This window comes from Anabrus simplex, chromosome 8 (genome assembly GCF_040414725.1).
Source record: "Anabrus simplex isolate iqAnaSimp1 chromosome 8, ASM4041472v1, whole genome shotgun sequence".
Lineage (NCBI taxonomy): Eukaryota > Metazoa > Arthropoda > Insecta > Orthoptera > Tettigoniidae > Anabrus > Anabrus simplex.
In genome coordinates, this window is record NC_090272.1 from 17,205,957 (window position 1) to 17,224,912 (window position 18,956).

An 18,956-nucleotide genomic window follows, 5' to 3' on the forward strand; every position below is an offset into this window, starting at 1 on the left:
TTGTGACCTTTGTAGTCATTGCGTGTGATCTTCGTAATGTGAATAATTGCGTGTGATTTCGCATATTAAGTGTAATATCACGATAATAAGTGTAGTGGCTGGGTGAAATAATAGAGCCCATAATCTCGCCGACAACAACAACAACAACAAGGATGAAACAAGACCGACTCCAATCAACACCTTCTAGATATATAAGGCCTCAAAACCGTTCTGGGAATATACTGTGACGTCAGCATTACGGGGCAAGCTTTAACCTTTTCAGTAATAACACAGCAATGAGTTTGGCCATGTCACGCTGAAATTAGAAGAATTTTAATTTGTTTAATGGTGCTAATTGCTAATACCGTTGTACCTAATGGTGCTGATGTGTTGCGTACTCAACTGTAAGGAGAATTCCGACAGTGATAACGAAGTGCATATATTAAGTTTACGAAAGACGAGGTTATGCGGCAGATATGTTTACTTGCAATTCCAAGACAAGACTACATATTTACTAATAACTCAATGGTGAGTAACTATTATTATTACATTCTCACACAATCATAATCAGCATAGGCCTATGACGTATTTAACTGCACGCAACAGCTGGTGATATGTAGGCATATTTACTCTTCAGTGATATAAGGTTATGTTAGCTCACAATCATGGGATACATTATTTCAACGGTATTATTATTTTTATTATTATTATACGCATTAAACATACCACCTACAAAAGCTGCTGGTGTAGGCCGATTCACTCTGTAAATGCACGAATTTCGCTCACGGTGATACAATATTTTACAGGTATGCCACAGACATTTCAAAGTCGGTGATATTTTATGGGAAGTAACTGGTACTGATCCTCAGAAAGAACTTTTAACTACTCCTCTTCCAAGACCATGACTGTCAGAGACTGCAGTGGCTTATATCTTTCCCAACTGCCCATCATATTTATAGTCACATTCTGGCAGGTGAAGAGGAGAACCAGGCAAAAATGTAGAATAGAAAGAGGAGCAATAAACAGAGCCGTTGAAGATAGTATATGTCTCATACACAGAATTTCAATCCACAATTTTACACAGCTGAAAAGTACAATAAACATGTTGTTACCTGATGGTTGTTGTACTGTGATGAAGCGAACGTAATTTTTCTCTACGTCGATACATAAAGGCAACCATACTGCATAGCATATGTAATCATCTTATAGGACATGGCTTTTTTCTAAACGGGTTTTATTAAAGTATTAAATATTTCTAATGTATATGTGGACAAAATTACTAATACAAATGCGGTATATTCTTTAGTTACAAAACATCATAGCTGCATCACAAGGAATGAGTGTAACAGTGTGTAGAAAGATTCAAGAAATAAGTTAATTCTAGTCCTACTTGGTGAATTGAACACCGAGGATGATGTCCCCACAGTTAATTTCGATAGATAGATAGATAGATAGATAGATAGATAGATAGATAGATAGATAGATAAAAGCCTTTATTTTCTGTGGAGAAGTTAGGGCTCTTGGCCCTTTCTTACACTTAACCACACACAAATTATTATTTGTTAACGATGGCACTGATTAACTTAAAATACTAAGAACTACAAATAACACTAATTTTTAAGACAAAAAATATGAATATATACACGCAAAGAAGAAAGAAATTAAGAAAAGGAACTGCCTAGATAATACAGATTTGAAAAAATACTAATTTCAATACACAACGAAAGAAATACTAATATAAAAATACTAGTAAGCTTAATAAAAATATTAAATGAAATCTAACTAATTGTATCCTTGCAATACTAGTCTAAGTTAAATACTGTAGTTACTACTAGCTATGTTTAGGCTACTTCTACTTCGTAAATACAGTACGGATGCTTTTAATTTAATTTAAATTATCATATTAACTGAATACTTTATTGTACAATAATCTCATATCATTTTCACACACAGTCACTCGTTCCACTAATAGTCACAGTTAAAACATTTCTTAGTTCATAAAGGAGTATGTGTATTATTTTCTTGTTATTTGTTCAACCTTCTGCCTGATATCTCCTCATGTTTACAAATTTATGGCCGACCCCGCGGTGAAGGGATATAATGCCTGCCTCTTACCCGGTACCCCGGGTTCGATTCCCGGCCAAGTCAGGGACTTTTACCTAGACCTGAGGGCTGGTTCGAGGTCCACTCAGCCTGCGTGATTACATTTGCGAGCTCTCTGACGGTGATATAGCGGCCCCGGTCTAGAAAAACAAGCATAACAGCTGAGAGGATTCGTCCTGCCGAACACAAGACACCTCGTAATCTGCAGGCCTTCGGGCTGAGCAGGGCCAAGGCCAAGCCCTTCAGGGCCGTTGCGCCGTGCGATTTTTACAAATTTACGAGATATAGTAGCAATTTAATGTTGCCACATGTCAATACTTTTAAAAGAGTAGGCTCCAGTCTGAATGGTAGTCCAATATTAGGACAGAAACTTACATACTTTCTGGAATACATAAAACATAAAGTTCATGGTTTCGAAAAGAATGACAAATTGGTAACATCGATGGTACGGTAGGTGAAATTCTCATTAAACCATACATGAACTTCAAGGGAGGAAACATTGTACGATCATGTGCAAATACTGCCAGTGATGCTACATCAGCTTAGATGTTAGGCCTATGCTAATATTATACCTGCTAGTTCTCTTATAAGATCATGTAATGCCTATTTAAATTGAAATATATTTGTAACATCCTGTTGTGCTGTTAGCAATTCGGCCTAAGTAAGTTAACATTGCAAAATGCTGTCGTGTTTTACAAGTGTTTGCTGTTTGGCAGAGTCACTAAAATACGGTAATAACGACAGTATAATTCAATATCCTTAAAATTTGAAACGCTATTTGTTAGTAAATAAATTATTCCACTGGCAAAAAATATTAAAATCGCTTCTGTGTTTAACCATGTTCCGCGTTTCTTTGCATTGCCATCGCCTCCGTAGTGTGACGTCACCACGCTGTTGTTAGGCCGTATTATCTAGGAGGTGTTGCTCCAATCCTCAGATCGTAATATAAAAAATAATGGCGGTCGAAATAGCTGGATTGGTGGTATTGGCTAACACGAAAATATCACGTACATATTCTATAAACGGCGGTAATTGAACATGATAAATGTAACATCATATGGAAAATCACTTTTACACGTATGAAAACGGTTCGCCAACAAGAATCATATATATTCTACTAGAAAATAGCCCAACGAGGTGATTATTTAGAAATTTCAATTCGTCAAATAACGTTTTCTCTTAGATTTTACTTCTCTGGGTAGATCGAAATACATGATTGAATGTTAAAATGGTATTTCTGACATCATTCTGAATGTTTCAAAATAAATTAAGGTGCGGAATTCCTCGATTTATTCGCTGTCATGAGAACTGTGAAACATAATTTGTTACCTTAGTTTTGAAGTGGTGACAATTTCTTAAATTTAGCACCCAATGAATGAGAAGTACACTAGAAATAATAATAGTATTGTCTTTACGTCCCACTAACTACACTTTTTACTGTTTTCGGAGACGTCGAAGTGCCGAAATTTAGTCCTGCAGAAGTTCTTTCACGTGCCAGTAAATCTACAGACACAAGGCTGACGTTTCTGAGCACCTTCAAATACCACCGGACTAGCCAGGATCGAATCTGCCAACGTGGGGTCAGAAGGCCAGCGCCTTAACCGTCTGAGTCACTCAGATCAAGTACACCCGAAATGATTATGTTAACCCAATGAACGGCCCTGGTAATGTTAATATAATGTTGACATATGGCATACCAGCACTTCACACAATGATAGTAACCTTAGTAATGAAACGTTCAGACACTAAAGATATAATAGGTTTTTACCCATTAAAGAACATGAGTGCAAAAACTCTATTGACTAAACATCGATATTTAACCACATGGACGAGCTTCAGGTCGGCGCTGTCTGATTGATAACATATAACCATAGCATGAATCTGAAGATGTTGGTAGTGTAAAACCGTACGTTACAAACCCAGCTAATCCCTCAAGTCACTATATCTTCTGTGTAACAGTATACAGATTGCTCCATCTGTCACACGTATGAGATTTGTTATATTCCAAGATTCAGCCAAATATTTCCGCGGGCAAAGCAGAGATTATTGTTAAATACACTTTCATCTAAATCACTCGACATTTTGAAGCACATAGACACTGACGGAATAACACAATATCAGTTATATTGTATCTAAATTAACATTTTTCGAGGAACACGAATAGTTTGGAAGTAGAGAGATGGCTTCCCTAACCTCAGACTTGTTCTCAAAATGATGTATGCATGCTACAGTTGTCTCAAGGACTTCAAAATAATCACGATGTATATTCCTAATCCATTTCTCTCTTAATGTTCTATTCCGTAGAAAACTTAAGAATAGTCGTATGAGAGGCATTGCCATAGTTAGACTAAAACCTGGTCCACCTAGTGCACTCATGTTTTAATGGGTAAAAACACGATCAAAACAAGCACATTCTCACGTTACTGTGTATAATTACAGATCCTATGTGTCCACTGAATCATATAAATACACTCGCACACTTAAATTCTACAAAGAAACTAACATTTATCGTCGACTGTCATAAAATTACACCGACTACATACGATAACAACAAACCAAAACAAACCCACAATTCCAAAATTCCAGCTACTCTATTCGCCATATTTGAACGATCGAGAGTAGCATTAAGGTATGAGGATTGGAGTTGGTCTTGGATGAAATTATTCGCGAATTATGTGTTGATACAGGCTCCGATTATCCAAGTGATGCTGAATATTTAGAGTTCGATGATGAGATAGCTTCAAACGGAAATGTTTGAAGTGATGACGAAGATATAGCCTTATCTTCAAAGTGTGTAACCCACGTAGCGCAGAACGAGTCTGATAATTATGTTACGGATGTAAATATTCTAGATATTGTAAATAATGTACTTTTTCTGACAACTGGGTTATGGAGAACAGTGAACCTGGGCTGGAGGATTTTGAAGGTGCTTCTGGTATAAAAGTATGGCCTAATGAATCTGGAAACACAGAACAAGTAGCAGGACTTATGTTTGGTGAGGATTTTTCAGTATGTAGCTGAGGAGACAAACTTATACTATGAGCAGAATTCACATTCTCATAACGTATACCCTAAAACACTAGCAGGGAAATAAAAAAAATATTGCTCTGTGTATATTGATAGGGCAGGTGAAGAAGTCATGTCTGAATGATCACTGGCTACCCAATCCCCTATAGAAAAACCCATATTTCTGAAAACTATGAGCCGAAATAGATTTCAACAAATACTCACCTACCTGCATTTCAACACCTATTCAGTAAGGCCACCAAAAATACACAGTAGTCCTTCAAAAGATAGTGAATTTCTGGCAGTTTATTTGAATGGATGCACTCCAGCTTGGATGTAGTTAGAAAGTGGCCGGGAACAGGGCTGTGCATGGGGTGAAGGGCAACCGGTCTGGAATGTGTTAATTTATACTTTATTTCTTAAGTACCACCAAAGGATACTTTTAAAATGAATGAGTTGAAAATCGTTTCTCGTATCTAGCTTCAGTCATGATATGAGACGCCATGTTCTTTTCCCCATATCACGTGATCTTGTTGCCATGAATGCTACTAATAACATTTTTGGGGCGTGTCCTATAGTTTGTGATGTTGACTCATGAGATTTGACCACTGAGTCGGGGTGCAACTGTTCTGATGCTAATGGATTTGCTTGATTTGCTGAACGCCCGTATCTAGGAAAATGCTATTTGTTTTTAATTAATTGCCCCTTTCAATAGTATTAACATTTTGGAGCATTCCTTCTACATTTGATCGTTGGTATAATTTCCACTTTTAATCCATTTCTTGTGCTTGTAGTCTTTGAATTTAATCGAATTTCTCCTTTGGAATAGTATTAGTATTTGGAGCATTCCTTTTTGTATTTGATCATAAGTTTAACTTCAACATTTGTATCTTATTCTTGTTTGTTATGTTCAACTTAATTCTTCACATACCGGTACTCATTTTGATGGCATAAATTTCTCCATCTTATTTTCTTAATTGTATTAGAGCGAGTCATACAGAGACCGTTTTCAACTCAAGTAAATATTTTGAATCAATTAAAGGAGCGTATCTGTAATAATGCATATATTTTAAGGTTTATTTGTTAACTTCTAACCACGATGATTTAAAACTATTATTTAAATTTGGTAATTATCTAGGGTATTGACTGAAAATTTTAATCTTTCCCTTCTCTGAAATAAAGTTTCTATATTTTACTTTAAACTACTGTTCTCTTTTCCACCTGAGCTTTTTGGGCCTTGTTCTTGTCGTTCATTTTCACAACATTTTATTGGGACTGACTTAAGGTAAGTTTGCTTCCATTTCTCTTGCGTGTGGTGAATTTTGTTTATTGTATGTCCCACGCCGTGTAAGATCTATCGCGTGTGAATACCCTGAAAGTACGCGATAAGTTTTAATTTGCCACATTTTCAGTCCACGTACAGATAGGGTTAAATGATCATTATCCAGGGAGATAGATAGACCATGGAGGGCCAGTTAAATGGCCTCCATGCTTGATTGATTTTACTCCCATGGAATTTTCTTATTACGGGAAGATCAAAGTAGAAGAGGGAATACTGTAGATTAACTGTAATCAAACCATTTGATGTATTGCTTTTTCATTCAGTATTTCATTCCTTCAACAATATTGTGCATGAAGGAATACACGGTCGTGTGGCGGCAGTGATGCATGTTTGCGGATATTTAGTACTAGAGAACAATACTGAGACCAACAGATATGGGGAGAAATGATCGGGTGCATTCCTTGACTAACAGGTGTGTTTCTTCTTGTATCGTGTGTGTAATTACACCCGCATAATAATCAAACTGTGGATATTGCCTTTAGGAGATAATGACGGGAGTCGAACGAAGAAACTTGTGCATTCTCCACCAAACTTCCCCTCCGTTCCCTGAAGTACAGCAAATACGTTGAGCTCGTCAGTTTGAGTCGCACGGATGGAAGGAACCGAATAACTTCACTTTCTCTAAAAAACGTTTTTCTCAAAAGGAAATAAATTTCTCCGCCAATCTGATTGTGCCATCATGAAGAGCATTACTGATATAATTTATTGTACTGTAAGAACTAAAGCAGTGTCTTCTCATCAAACCTTACAAGGTTTGATGCAGCCTCCATGCCACCCTATTCCGTGCTAACTTCTTCATTTCTACATCCACTTTAATCTGTGCGACCATTGTTGAACAGCAGTGTACAGAAATCAGTGAAGTCACAGAAAACCTTGTCATGTAATGTTATTTAATTTTGGTATTGTCATCATTTTGGATAAACAAAACGAACTTCTAAAGACTGAAGGATTTATGTGAATTAGAAAATGTTAATTTGAAAAATATATTGAAAGTAATTTTTTAATTATTGAACGAAGAAGAAGAATTACTGAACTAAATTTTATTATCATTTTATATTCTGTACATCAAGAATTGTAATTTTGAAACTTGTTTGAAAAATTTAAAAGGTTCTTTATTTTTAGGCAGCCTATACCGCACGTGTAAATTTTCCATTGTGAAATTGCTGTGTTTCGTAAATCCAACTCTCTTGAACTTGCCCATATAAAGAAATGAAATGTTATTGGTCAGAATAATGACCGTTCCCATTGGTGAATATGTAAATCTAGGGAAATTCTGTGTTTTCATTTGCTACTAGTAATCGTACGATTTCCTGTTTTGGGCTCCTCATGAGAGCTAAGTGTTTTGTCTGCATCTTTTCCATCTCACTGACCTAGCGAGCGGACGAGCTCGGGGTCTGTTCCGCCTCCGGGAACTCCAGCCTCTTACTTATTGCATTATAATTAATTTAAATTCATTCTTGTGTTTTGGACTTTTCCCACTTAAGGTAACTTCCGTGATTATGTAGAATTATATTTTGTATGACGGAGTTTCCTCTAGATTTCCACATTTACCAAAATTGATCATCAGTATGACTCAGCTGTTAATCTAGTCCGCAACGTGTTGTTTTCGGAGGCAAACCTTTTTTTGGCTCAGTATTTTGTGATTAAAAGTAAATGTAACACTCATCTTGAATAGCGTATCGTACATCACATTAATTCATTTTTTTATTCCTTCGAGGATGCCTCCTTTCATTCTGTGAACTTCTAAGTCAAAGTTTGTTTTGTGTCCAAAGAGCTTGATTAGTTTTGTTTTGTGAAGTAATGTATTAATACTCTGTCATTTATTTGTCCGTTTCATTTGAAATTGTATCTTTTCATTTTGTTAATAATTATTAGTCTGAGGGTGATCATTGTGAAGCTTTTCTTCCCCATAACGCCGTACTTTCCCATGAACCTCAATAGGGCTCCTTTCACCTTCCACGTCCTTTCCGTAGTCGTCGTTTGTTAGTCTTGCAAGTTATATGTTTCCTTGGCGTATGGTTTGATGTTGCGTACTTTGATAAGTTAACCGTCGCATTTCCAAGCTAAGATGTGAAGTCCCCGCCACATTGTGATTTTCCATATTCATTTTATAATAATAATAATAATAATAATAATAATAATAATAATAATAATAATAATAATAATATTATAATATTATATTATAATATTATAATATTATAATATTATAATATTAATATAATAATAATAATATTAATAATATTATATTATTATTATTATTATTATTATTATTATTATTATTATTATTATTATTATTATTATTATTATTATTTTGTGTAGACGCGCATCCAGGAGCGTCCTATTGATCTTACTGCCTACACTTCCTTCAAGAACTAACAGAACAAGTCCTGGGTGTCTTAAGATATGCCCTATCATTCTACCTCTTCTTCTCATCAGACTGCTTCAAATAACTCTCCACTTATCAGCTCAATTGAGTATAACATATTCAGTCATTCGATCTACCCATCTCACCTTCAGCATTCTTCCGTAACACCACATTTCAAAAGCTTACATTTTCTTCCTTCCTGAGCTAGTTATTGTCCTTCCAAGCAATGCCATTCTCCAGAAAAAAATCTTAAAAATATCTTTATAATGCCTATATGAATGTTTGAAGTGAGCAAATTTCTTCCTTGCTTGTGATAGTCTGCATTTTTTATGTCCTCCTTACTTTTGCCATCGTTAGTTATTTTACTATCCAAGTAACAATATTCATTTACTTCTTTTAAGACTTCATTTCCTAATTTAATATTTCCTGCATCACCTGACGTCATTTGACTGCACTCCAATACTTTTGTTTTGGAGTTATTTATTTTCATCTTGTACTCCTTACTCAAGACTCAGTCCATACCATTCAGCAACTTCTCCAGATCCTTTGCAGTCTCAGATAAAATAACAATATCATCAACAAATCTCAGGGCTTTGATTTCTTCTACTTCGATTGTGATTCCCTTTCCAAATTCCTCTTTGATTTCCTTTACCGCTTGTTCTGTAGAAACATTGAAATGGAGGAGAGATAAACTGCAGCGTTGCCTCACTCCTCCCTGGATTGTTGCTTCTTTTCAAAGCCCTTGCTTCTTATTACTGCAGCCTGATTTTTTTATGCAGACTGTTAATACTTCTTCATTCTCGGTATCTGATGCCGATCTCCTTCAGAGTCTTAAACAGCTTAGTCCAATCAACATTATCGAATGCCTTTTCTAGTTCAACGAACGCCATGTATATGGGCTTGTCCTTCTTAATTTGATCCTCGAAGATGAGACGTAAAGTAAGGATTGCTTCACATGTTCCCACATTTCTTCTGAAGCCAACTTGATCTTCTCCCAACTCAATTTCAACTTGTCTTTCCAATCTTCTGTAAATAATGGGTGTTAGAATTTTGCAGGCGTGAGATACTAAACTAATGGTGCAGTAACTTTCACACTCGTCAGCACTGGCTTTCTAGGGAATAGGTATAATAATATTCTTTCAAAAATCAGATGATACTTCACCTGTATATTACAACTTTTACAACCCTGCCATGCTGGTTTCTCTTAACGCAGTCAGTAATTCAGAGTAAGTATCATTAATTCCAGGTGCCTTGTTCTTATTTAGGTCTTTCAAAGCTCTGTCGAATTCGGACCTCAAAATTGAGTCTCCCATTTCATGAACATCAACAGACTCTCCATTTCATCTACATCTTTACTTTGATACAACTGCTGGATATATTTCTGCCATCTTTCTGCCTTGTCTTCTTTCCCTAGAAGTGAGTTTCCATCTGAGCTCTACACTTAATTCTCCATTATCCGAAGGTTTCCATGATTTTCCTGCATGCAACATCTACCTTTCCTATGAACATAGCACTTTCAACATCCTTGCACTTCTCTTTCTGACACTCTTCCTGAGCGTTCTGCACTTTCTATTCACTTCAGTCTTTAATCGTCTGTATTCTTTTCTGCCCTCCTCATTTTTTGTATTCTTGTACTTTTGTCATTCATGAACCAGGTCTGGTATCTACTGAGTTAATACCAATATAAATGGTCTGTTATTGGACATTATACATTTTCCAGCTAACTCATTCCTGGTTGCCAGCGTTTCGCCCCCGTGTGCTAGGCTGGGCTCATCAGTTGGTACCTAGCACACCTACCAAGACGCTGACTAGTGCATACCGTGGAGTTCACTGCGTAGGCTAATTGTAGCCACCGGCAGTGCCAATGCATTATGAGAGACTTTGTCTCATTACCAAAAATTGATGCCTGCTTGGCCATCAGATGATCATCTCCTGAGTTATCGATTGATTCTTCCTAATGCTTCTTCAGCAGCCTTACTAATCTCATACCAGCCTTCAGCCTTAGTCCTTGTGCAACACTTTTCTTTCAACTTGTCCAGATCCCATCTTAATGTAGAAATTTAGCATTAATCGAAAGAGACTATTTCTTATAACTCGGCTAGGTAATTTGTTGTGTCCATCTCAATTTTTGAGTTCTACTATCTATGGATGCTTTTTTATTAGCATTCAAAGTTTTATTCTCACCAAGATACTTAAATTTGTCTACAACGTTTATTTTCTGAGTATTATGTAACAAAATATGTGAAGTATCAGTTTGAAAAGATGGCATCATTTCTGTTTTCTCAAAAGAAATTTACAACTCAAACTTCGCTGCTAATTGTTCCAGTTCCTCTACTTGAAATTTAGCTTCTTCAGTGCTATTTGTTAATAATGGTAGATCATCAGCAAATGAGAGAAAATGTCAATTATTTCTTCCAATCTTAACAGTCAGTGGACATACCTTATTCCATTCACGCAAAAAAAATTCCAGCACACAATTAAACAACAATGGGGATAATCCATCTCCCTATCGAAGACCAGTATGAATTTCAAATGGGTCAGAGATTTCATTTCTGAACCTAACTGTAGATTTTGTTTTTCTAACAGTGACCACAATAAGGTTAACTAGTTTCTAATGTAAACCAAATTCAGTAAGGATATGCAATAATGACTCACAATGTATACTATCATAAGCTTTTGGAAAATCAACAAAAGTGATCACTAAATTTTTGGTCCTAATCCTTTGATGTTTAAGATCCATTCGAGACCGATAATTTGATCTGGACAGGTTCGTGCTGGATGAAAACCACCCTGATATTCACCAAATTCACTATCAAGTTGTTCATCATGAATTCTGGAATATTCAATCATAGAAAAATCTTATAAGTAACGTCCACCTTTTTTGTGTGTAAGGGTATTTAATTGCAACATTCCATTCTTCAGGCAATTTTTCGGTATTCCACATGTCAATGAGATGTGTATGTAAATTCTGTACAGTCTGTACACTTGCATTCTTGCAATGTTCTGCTACTAGTTGATTCTCTCCCGCTGCTTTAAATTTTTAAGTGAATAAGAGCTCCACGCACTTCATCGTAAACCAGTAGTATGATCTTTTCCAGGGGTGTTTTATTTCTGGGATACAGATGAAATTCAAACTAATCTTCAGGTTCAACACTATTAAGTAGTGTTTCGAAGTATTTAGCTACCTTTCCATTCGTATTCTTCATCAGAAGAGTAGAGGGATTATACTTTGTTTGGTATTGTTTAAATGTCCTATAATCGTCTCTTGTTTTATGGTGATTGAAAGCTTCATCAATAGATTTTAATGTTTTCTTCTGATGGTTCCTTTTAACCCTCCTGATTACTTTGGCCGTTAACCCATTCAACACCAAACCCGTATAATATGACCCCGTATTGGGCTGCGGGGCTAAGGGCACGATATGCATTCCATTAATAGTATCAGTAAAATTGTTAAAAATCCCAGCCTAGAGGGTTTGCTCGGTCATCAAAACTCGGCAGTGAAAAGGTTAATCGTCCAGCATTGATTAAATTCCCTAGAACTTTCAGTTTTTTGTCGCTGGTCGTTCAACCAAGCTTTATGCCGGCCTAGTATTGCTATATCACACTCTTTATTCCACCATGCATGGTTTTTTAGTTTTTTAATGGGCGCAACTTCTTCTGCCAAGGCTTTTAATTTGTTAACATGGGTCTCCAAGTTGTCACTTAAAAGCGTTATGGATTTCTCAAATCATACTGGATTATTAATGACTGAACTAGGACCATACATTTTTTCTTATGATTTTTTTCAGTTTATTCTTCCTTTTAGGAGTTAATATGATTTTAATCTTTGAGATGTAATGATCCAAATCAACATCAACACCACGAAGAACCTTTACATTATAAAATGTTTTATGAAATTTACTATCCATGGCCACATGATCTGAGACTCGCCTAACTTAACATTAGGACATTTCCAACTCATTAAATTACGCGGTTTTTCTTTACGCCATGATTAACACAAAATTCAGTTAACCGTTCACTATTCTTGTTTGTCAATTTATGTGCTGGCCATTGCCCCACCACTCCACGAAATCTTCTCTCACGTCCAATCTTCGCATTGAAATCCCCAAGTAAAATGTTCATACAGTATTGGTATCAGGTATATTCGTATCCAATTGGTCAAGTCCATATGAACCCTCCTTGTCAGTTCCGTTTGTTCGTGCATGAACATTCCCACACTAATCGTTAACAATACTACTCATGAGTAATTTGAGGAAAATTCAATAATGGAATCTAAAATTCTATTGTTTACCAAGAATCCAACTCGAATTGAGGAACATTCCTCATAACCTGGAGGCCCTTTATAGTGATTGTACCCACCTGATTCAAATGGTTTCTGATCGGTATTACGTAATTCTCGAAGAGCTGTGATCACAATTTTGTGTTGATCCAAAATATCAATTAGATGCTTTAACTTACCAACTTTCATCAGTTAATTGATATTTAATGTTGCCAAATACGAGAACCTTCCTTGTTGAACTTAAGTACATTCTTAGTTTGATTAGTCTGCATGATTGTTCATTATGTTCATTATGTCTCTAGGCGCTCCAACTTGCCTTAATCTTCTATCTGATACCCGACCGTACCAGCGGATTCTTTCTGTAGAAGACTCCTCAAACTAGGTTGATTTTCTGATCAATGTTCAAGAGTCTGGCCATGGTCAGGGTTTACAGTTCCTGATGTGATCTGGAAAGGTGATGAATGAAATATGATATGTTGAAAAATGAGATTGTGGAGAGAGTTTGGTCCACGAGAGCTATTTTATTTCGCTCAAGTTCGCCGGTAAACCGGTGAGGCACCCCTCCTCCTCCGCCCCCTGGGATGTGCCACGTTGGAGTATCACCTGTCTGTCTGCTACAACACCGTAGTAGGTTCATGGGATAAAGATAATAATTTAACGCAGCTTCCGCGGCTCAGGCAACAGCGCGCCGGCCTCTCACCGCAGGGTTCCGTGGTTCAAATCCCGGTCAGTCCATGTGAGATTTGTGCTGGACAAAGCGGAGATGGGATAGGTTTTTCTCCGGGTACTCCGGTTTTCAGTATCATATATCATTCCAGCAACACTCTTCAATTTCATTTCACTTCTTCTGTCAATCATTAATCATTGCCCCAGAGAAGTGCGACAGGTTTCGGCAGGTGGCACAATTCCTATCCTCGCCGCTAGATGGGGGCTTTGTTCATTCCATTCCTGACTGAAAACAGGCTGTGGATTTTCATTTCACTGACACTAAAATGTGCTAGCCAAGAATAATTTGATTTCTTCATCATCTGCTGAACTAGTGGGCGTGTCTCACTATGCTGGTCCAGCTCCTGCCTTTCTCATTTGATTGTCTGTAGTTGCCTGCTCTTCCTGCCAACGTACTTCACTTATACCAACTACGTCCATCTCCCTTTTCAGATTCTGTAACCTGCCACAAGTTGTAATACTGTTACAGGTAGTTTCGACAAACCGAAGAATCTAAGAGTTATAACAAAAGTGAAAGGAAATGTCTTCAGATGTTACAAACTACCGCAATAATTCCACACTTCCATTTTAGCACAGAGGAGAGAGCTGAATTTCCTCGGGAGTTAATTACGGCTCTTGTTTTAAGCCAGGTAGCAGTATTTACTTATCGTATGGGTTTTAGAATATGTTCTGCTCGTCTGGACGTCTCAATGTGGGATGATGACCAGGTAGAGGTCTGCTCAAAGCTTTACGGACGAATCACCATCAACAACGCCATATGCCCCCTGAGCATTGCAGAGAGGTTTGCCACACAATCTAGTGATAACAAACTGTATCCTTACCCTGTCATCCAACAATTTGATGGTGACAGGACTCGAACCAGCTAACCATGGCGTCTGACCATATAAACGTGTTGCCTTAACAATCAGGGAGGGGCCGATGACCTAGATGTTAGGCCCTTTAAAATGACAAGCATCATCATCAACAACAATCATGGTCACATTATTACAGGGCCAACTTGCTCCCAAATCAATGAAGCAATGGTTAAAAGAAATAAATAAGGATTAAAGCCACTTATATATTTAACAAAGCCGAACTTCCTGCCAAATTGCATTCGCCTTCATCAGGGCATGTGAACGTCTGCCTCTGACAGTGAGCAAACAAATTCTTCAAAGGAACATGCAAGTCACGATCCCCAATTCACGCCCCCCCGCCCACTAACTGGTCTAAGGGATCATCACACTGTGCTGTGCTGGTTAGGAGGAAAGTTTCTGATTCACTGCCCTCTGTCGGCAGTTTCTTGACTGTGTCGAGTTCTGCCATGAAGGTGTCATGCATGTATTTCTGAAGTACAGTTCTCCATGTATTTGCTAACCTGAAGCTGTCTTCCCTGTTGATGTTATTTGGGTGCAGCTCTATCATTATGGCTTCCCCAGCAAGTTGAGCATAGAAGTCTTTTAAAAGCGCTATGACCTTCACCTGGCCAAAGAGGTTTTCATGGTCTGTAATGTAGAAATGTTCTGCTATGGCAGAATGGCTTATGGCATTCCGTGGAGGATGAACGAGTAACACTCTTGACTGTCCCGATGTCTTCTTTCACCTTGATACTAACAAGCCTTTTTGTCATGCCAATATATGAGCGACCACATGGAATAACATTCCAAGACAAGTTTTCAAAGCAGATGTAAATAACTCTCAGACACAGTGAAAACTAAATAAATACACAACACGCAGCTGGTCGTAACCAGGGCAGACATTTAACCGTCCAAACTTGAACACACTGGAGCTACCACTATGCCTGTATAACAAGCTACCGAACAAAACAATAAATAACATAACACGATTTATTTGCACACAAGAGAAACGAAATGATTTAGGAACTGAAGTTTAAAAAACACACTGACAGAGTCATACAAATAAAAGGAGCCGATATAGTTGTACTTACAGGTAAAAACATGGTTTTGTGTCTTGGTGAAGAATTTGGCGCACCCACGCAATAGAGTAAATACAAACTTACCTTTGGTCTCCTATCAATAACAATGGAGGCAGTAACACTCCAGCTCATATCCAAGCCAATAACAGAAATCACGCCACGCGATTTCACACTTGTCACATATGAAATCAACTCGGAACTCAACAATTGGTTAGTGTGGTACCTCAAAGAGTGTCTGTCGGAGATCTCTGGCCAGAGTGGATGTTTCTTGCAACAAGCGATGTTGTTCCTCTCGCTCCTTCTGCCAAGCTAGTTCCATGCGCGTTCTCATCCCTGGAATCTTGGTTCTCCCACTTGTCAATATTTTATCTTCTTCCAACTGTGGACAGAAATAATGCAATTACATTAAGAATATCATAAAATTGTCATGTACTACAGATGTCTTAGTCGGTATAAATACATATTCAAGAAACGTCTTGTAGCAATACATTCTTTTAGACCAACTCTGGTAAGATGTGAATTAACATAGAAAGGAAAGACTTGAAAGTGAAAGAAAAGTCATTATATTTCCTTGGTAGTCAGAAATATCTTCATATTTTTACATCATCAAGGAATTCTTTTAATTATGTTATTAAAACAGAATTCTTTGATGCCGAGAAGTATCTTTAACCTGTTTGAAAATTACTTAAAGTGTTATTGTTAAGGAATGATTTATCGTTAGTTTAACATGTGGTGGTGGGACATTAGAAACGATCAGTTTTTCTTCTTCAATTGAAATTCATATCTGAGAAAGAAATAGTCTATAAAATCGACTGAGTTGTGAATTAAAATAAACTTCCATGTGATCAAAGTTAACGAACACTTAAAACCATCTCCAGCCAGCCAGAGATGAGGGCTGACCAGTAAGCTACACTCAACTGTACTTACATGAATTATGGTCATGAAGATACAAGATTGTAATAAAAAATATCAAAATCGAATTGTGAAAGCATAAAGCCATTTTCTTTGATTTTCAATTCTGGAAGGGAACAGGCAACTTCATTTGAAATTTCATTTGCAGTATGTTTTACTGGAGAAGGGCTGCTTCATTTGAAAGTCGTTAAAGCCATAGATCTGTGGCAATACACTTTCAATGTACTGTACTGTATTTCTGCAGTATTTTTGTCATCATGCGATTTTGTATCTGCCAGTGAAATGGTAGGCTTGCAAGCTGTTATGTGAATTATTGTGAAGCATTTGCTAGGATTATAGGCCATGAGTTTAAGATTATGAGAAGCGCATGTTGCAATATTAATGGCACCAATTTATTGATGATAATTATAATGGCGAGGCACTCAACATTTGTTTATTGGACGAAAGTCCATCTGGAAACCGATGCCATGTGCGTGATGATTATTTCGACTTGAAACTATTCAGTATTCTTTGGAATATTCCCTTAATCGACATCACTGATTAATTATTAGCACCACTGAAGTGTGAGAAGCTGATCGCTGATTGCAAGATAGATGAGTGATAGAAATGCAAATAAAATGAAGATCATCCAGATGATAATATCGAAAAGTCATAAAAGTGATCAAGAATAACATTGCACTGACCACTGTTGTGATATGATGCTGCCACTCTTTTCCCATAGAAGGAATTACTGCTGTACCTCAAGAAAAACAGCCTGCCTGAATATTAGCTGTATGATTGTCTCGTCAACGACAGGACTTGTGTGGAATGGAACAAATTGTATTTTTCATTAAACAATGATGTGAGGTTCTTTCTGGTTTATTTCAGAATAATAATTGAAGTCATCAGTTTGAACAGAAAGTTTACCTTGAATTACATTGTGTTAAAATTTATGTAATTTTGTGAGTGGATTAACGAAATTTCAGACACCATCAAAAAATTATTTTTCATTTATCATCAGAAACAAATTGTGAGATGCTGTACTGTTTATGATTGTCAGCCGTATTTTAATTTGTCTTCATTCCTGTTGTTGTCATCAACTGAAACATGCTAATTTAGCATGGTGTCTAATGTGATTATACCGATGTCTCCATGAGTAGATATCTGGCTGTTCCTATTGTTATTGTATTTCATCCTTCTGTCGACAGAGGGCAGCTCCCTCTGTCGCGAGCGTGAAGGATCCTTTCTCGGCGAGACCTTTTGAATATCTTCTCCTTGATGTAATGTGGGCTGTTTATGCTGGGGAAAGAAGAGATGTGTCTCACACACACAGGAGCGGCGTTTTTGCTTTTCTTATGGTGGTTTTATAAGTTTAAATCTATGCAAAACTGCTGCATCATTTGCATGCTTCGATGAATGATATTGACGGTAATGTAACGTTTTAAATTTATTTGATGTATTATCTTTCTTATTATTATGGCCGACCGAAGTCCATCTCGGTACTCGAAGCGAGAATGGCATGTGTATGAGTTGTGTAAGTGATTGTGGTGCGTCAAAATCTGGTCTCTGATTACTGTATTCTAAATGAATTTCTCGATGAAACATTTTGCCATTATTTGGAGGTATGGTCTGTGTGTCGGCCAGGTCTATTCTAGCCGTACGCAGTATGTAGGTGTAGTGATGTGCGCGAATGACTCCTGGAATCGCGAGAATCGGTTCCGACGACTCCGCGAACGCACTCAATGTCGCATGCGAGGAATCGATTCCGCGATGACGTCACCAGAGTGTGCTGGGCGCATGCACTAGAGTCTTCCGTAAGCGAGGCAAATTCAAACGTGCAAGTGCGCTGTTCTACAAGCAGTATGTCATCAAGGAAGAGGTCAAAAGTGTGGGATCACTTTGAAATAGTAGAAAATGTTACTAACAAAGTAGTATGGAACGTGTGTAAGTCTGAATTAACGTATAACAAAAGTACGTCCATGATGTTGAAACATTTGAAAACACAACATCACATAACTCTTCCTGACAATATTCAACCATCCCGTCGTGAAAATGACGATGATGGTGAAGTTGAAAGCAGTCGGGACTCGTATCCAGGTGCTAATAGTTTTTCATTTTTTCATACATACACATACATATAAATTATGCACAGTATAGTTTTCCACCTATTCAATAAAGCAAAGCAAAGTCACCTCCGTACAAGCCTTCCCCTTGGAGGAGTGGAAGGTAAAGGCTTCCACCATTGTTAACCTCGGCACGTGATGGGGTAGAGTGGTTAGCTCTACGCCCGGCCGCCTTTGTCCCCAGGAATTAACCTGGTACTCATTTCTGGTGTAGGCTGAGTGAACCTCAG

The 18,956-nt window shown here is 37.4% G+C and overlaps 1 protein-coding gene across 3 annotated transcripts in view; it reads right to left on the reverse strand.

Moving 5' to 3' along the window:
• The window catches only part of LOC136879210 (uncharacterized), a 1,250,431-nt gene that overhangs the window by 307,871 nt on the left and 923,604 nt on the right, over nt 1-18,956 (reverse strand). For all 3 annotated transcript variants that reach the window (XM_067153008.2, XM_067153007.2, XM_068228965.1), the window contains one exon: nt 15,936-16,091. In XM_067153008.2, the coding sequence (XP_067009109.2) occupies nt 15,936-16,091 (156 nt within the window). The remainder of the gene's footprint in view (nt 1-15,935; nt 16,092-18,956) is intronic.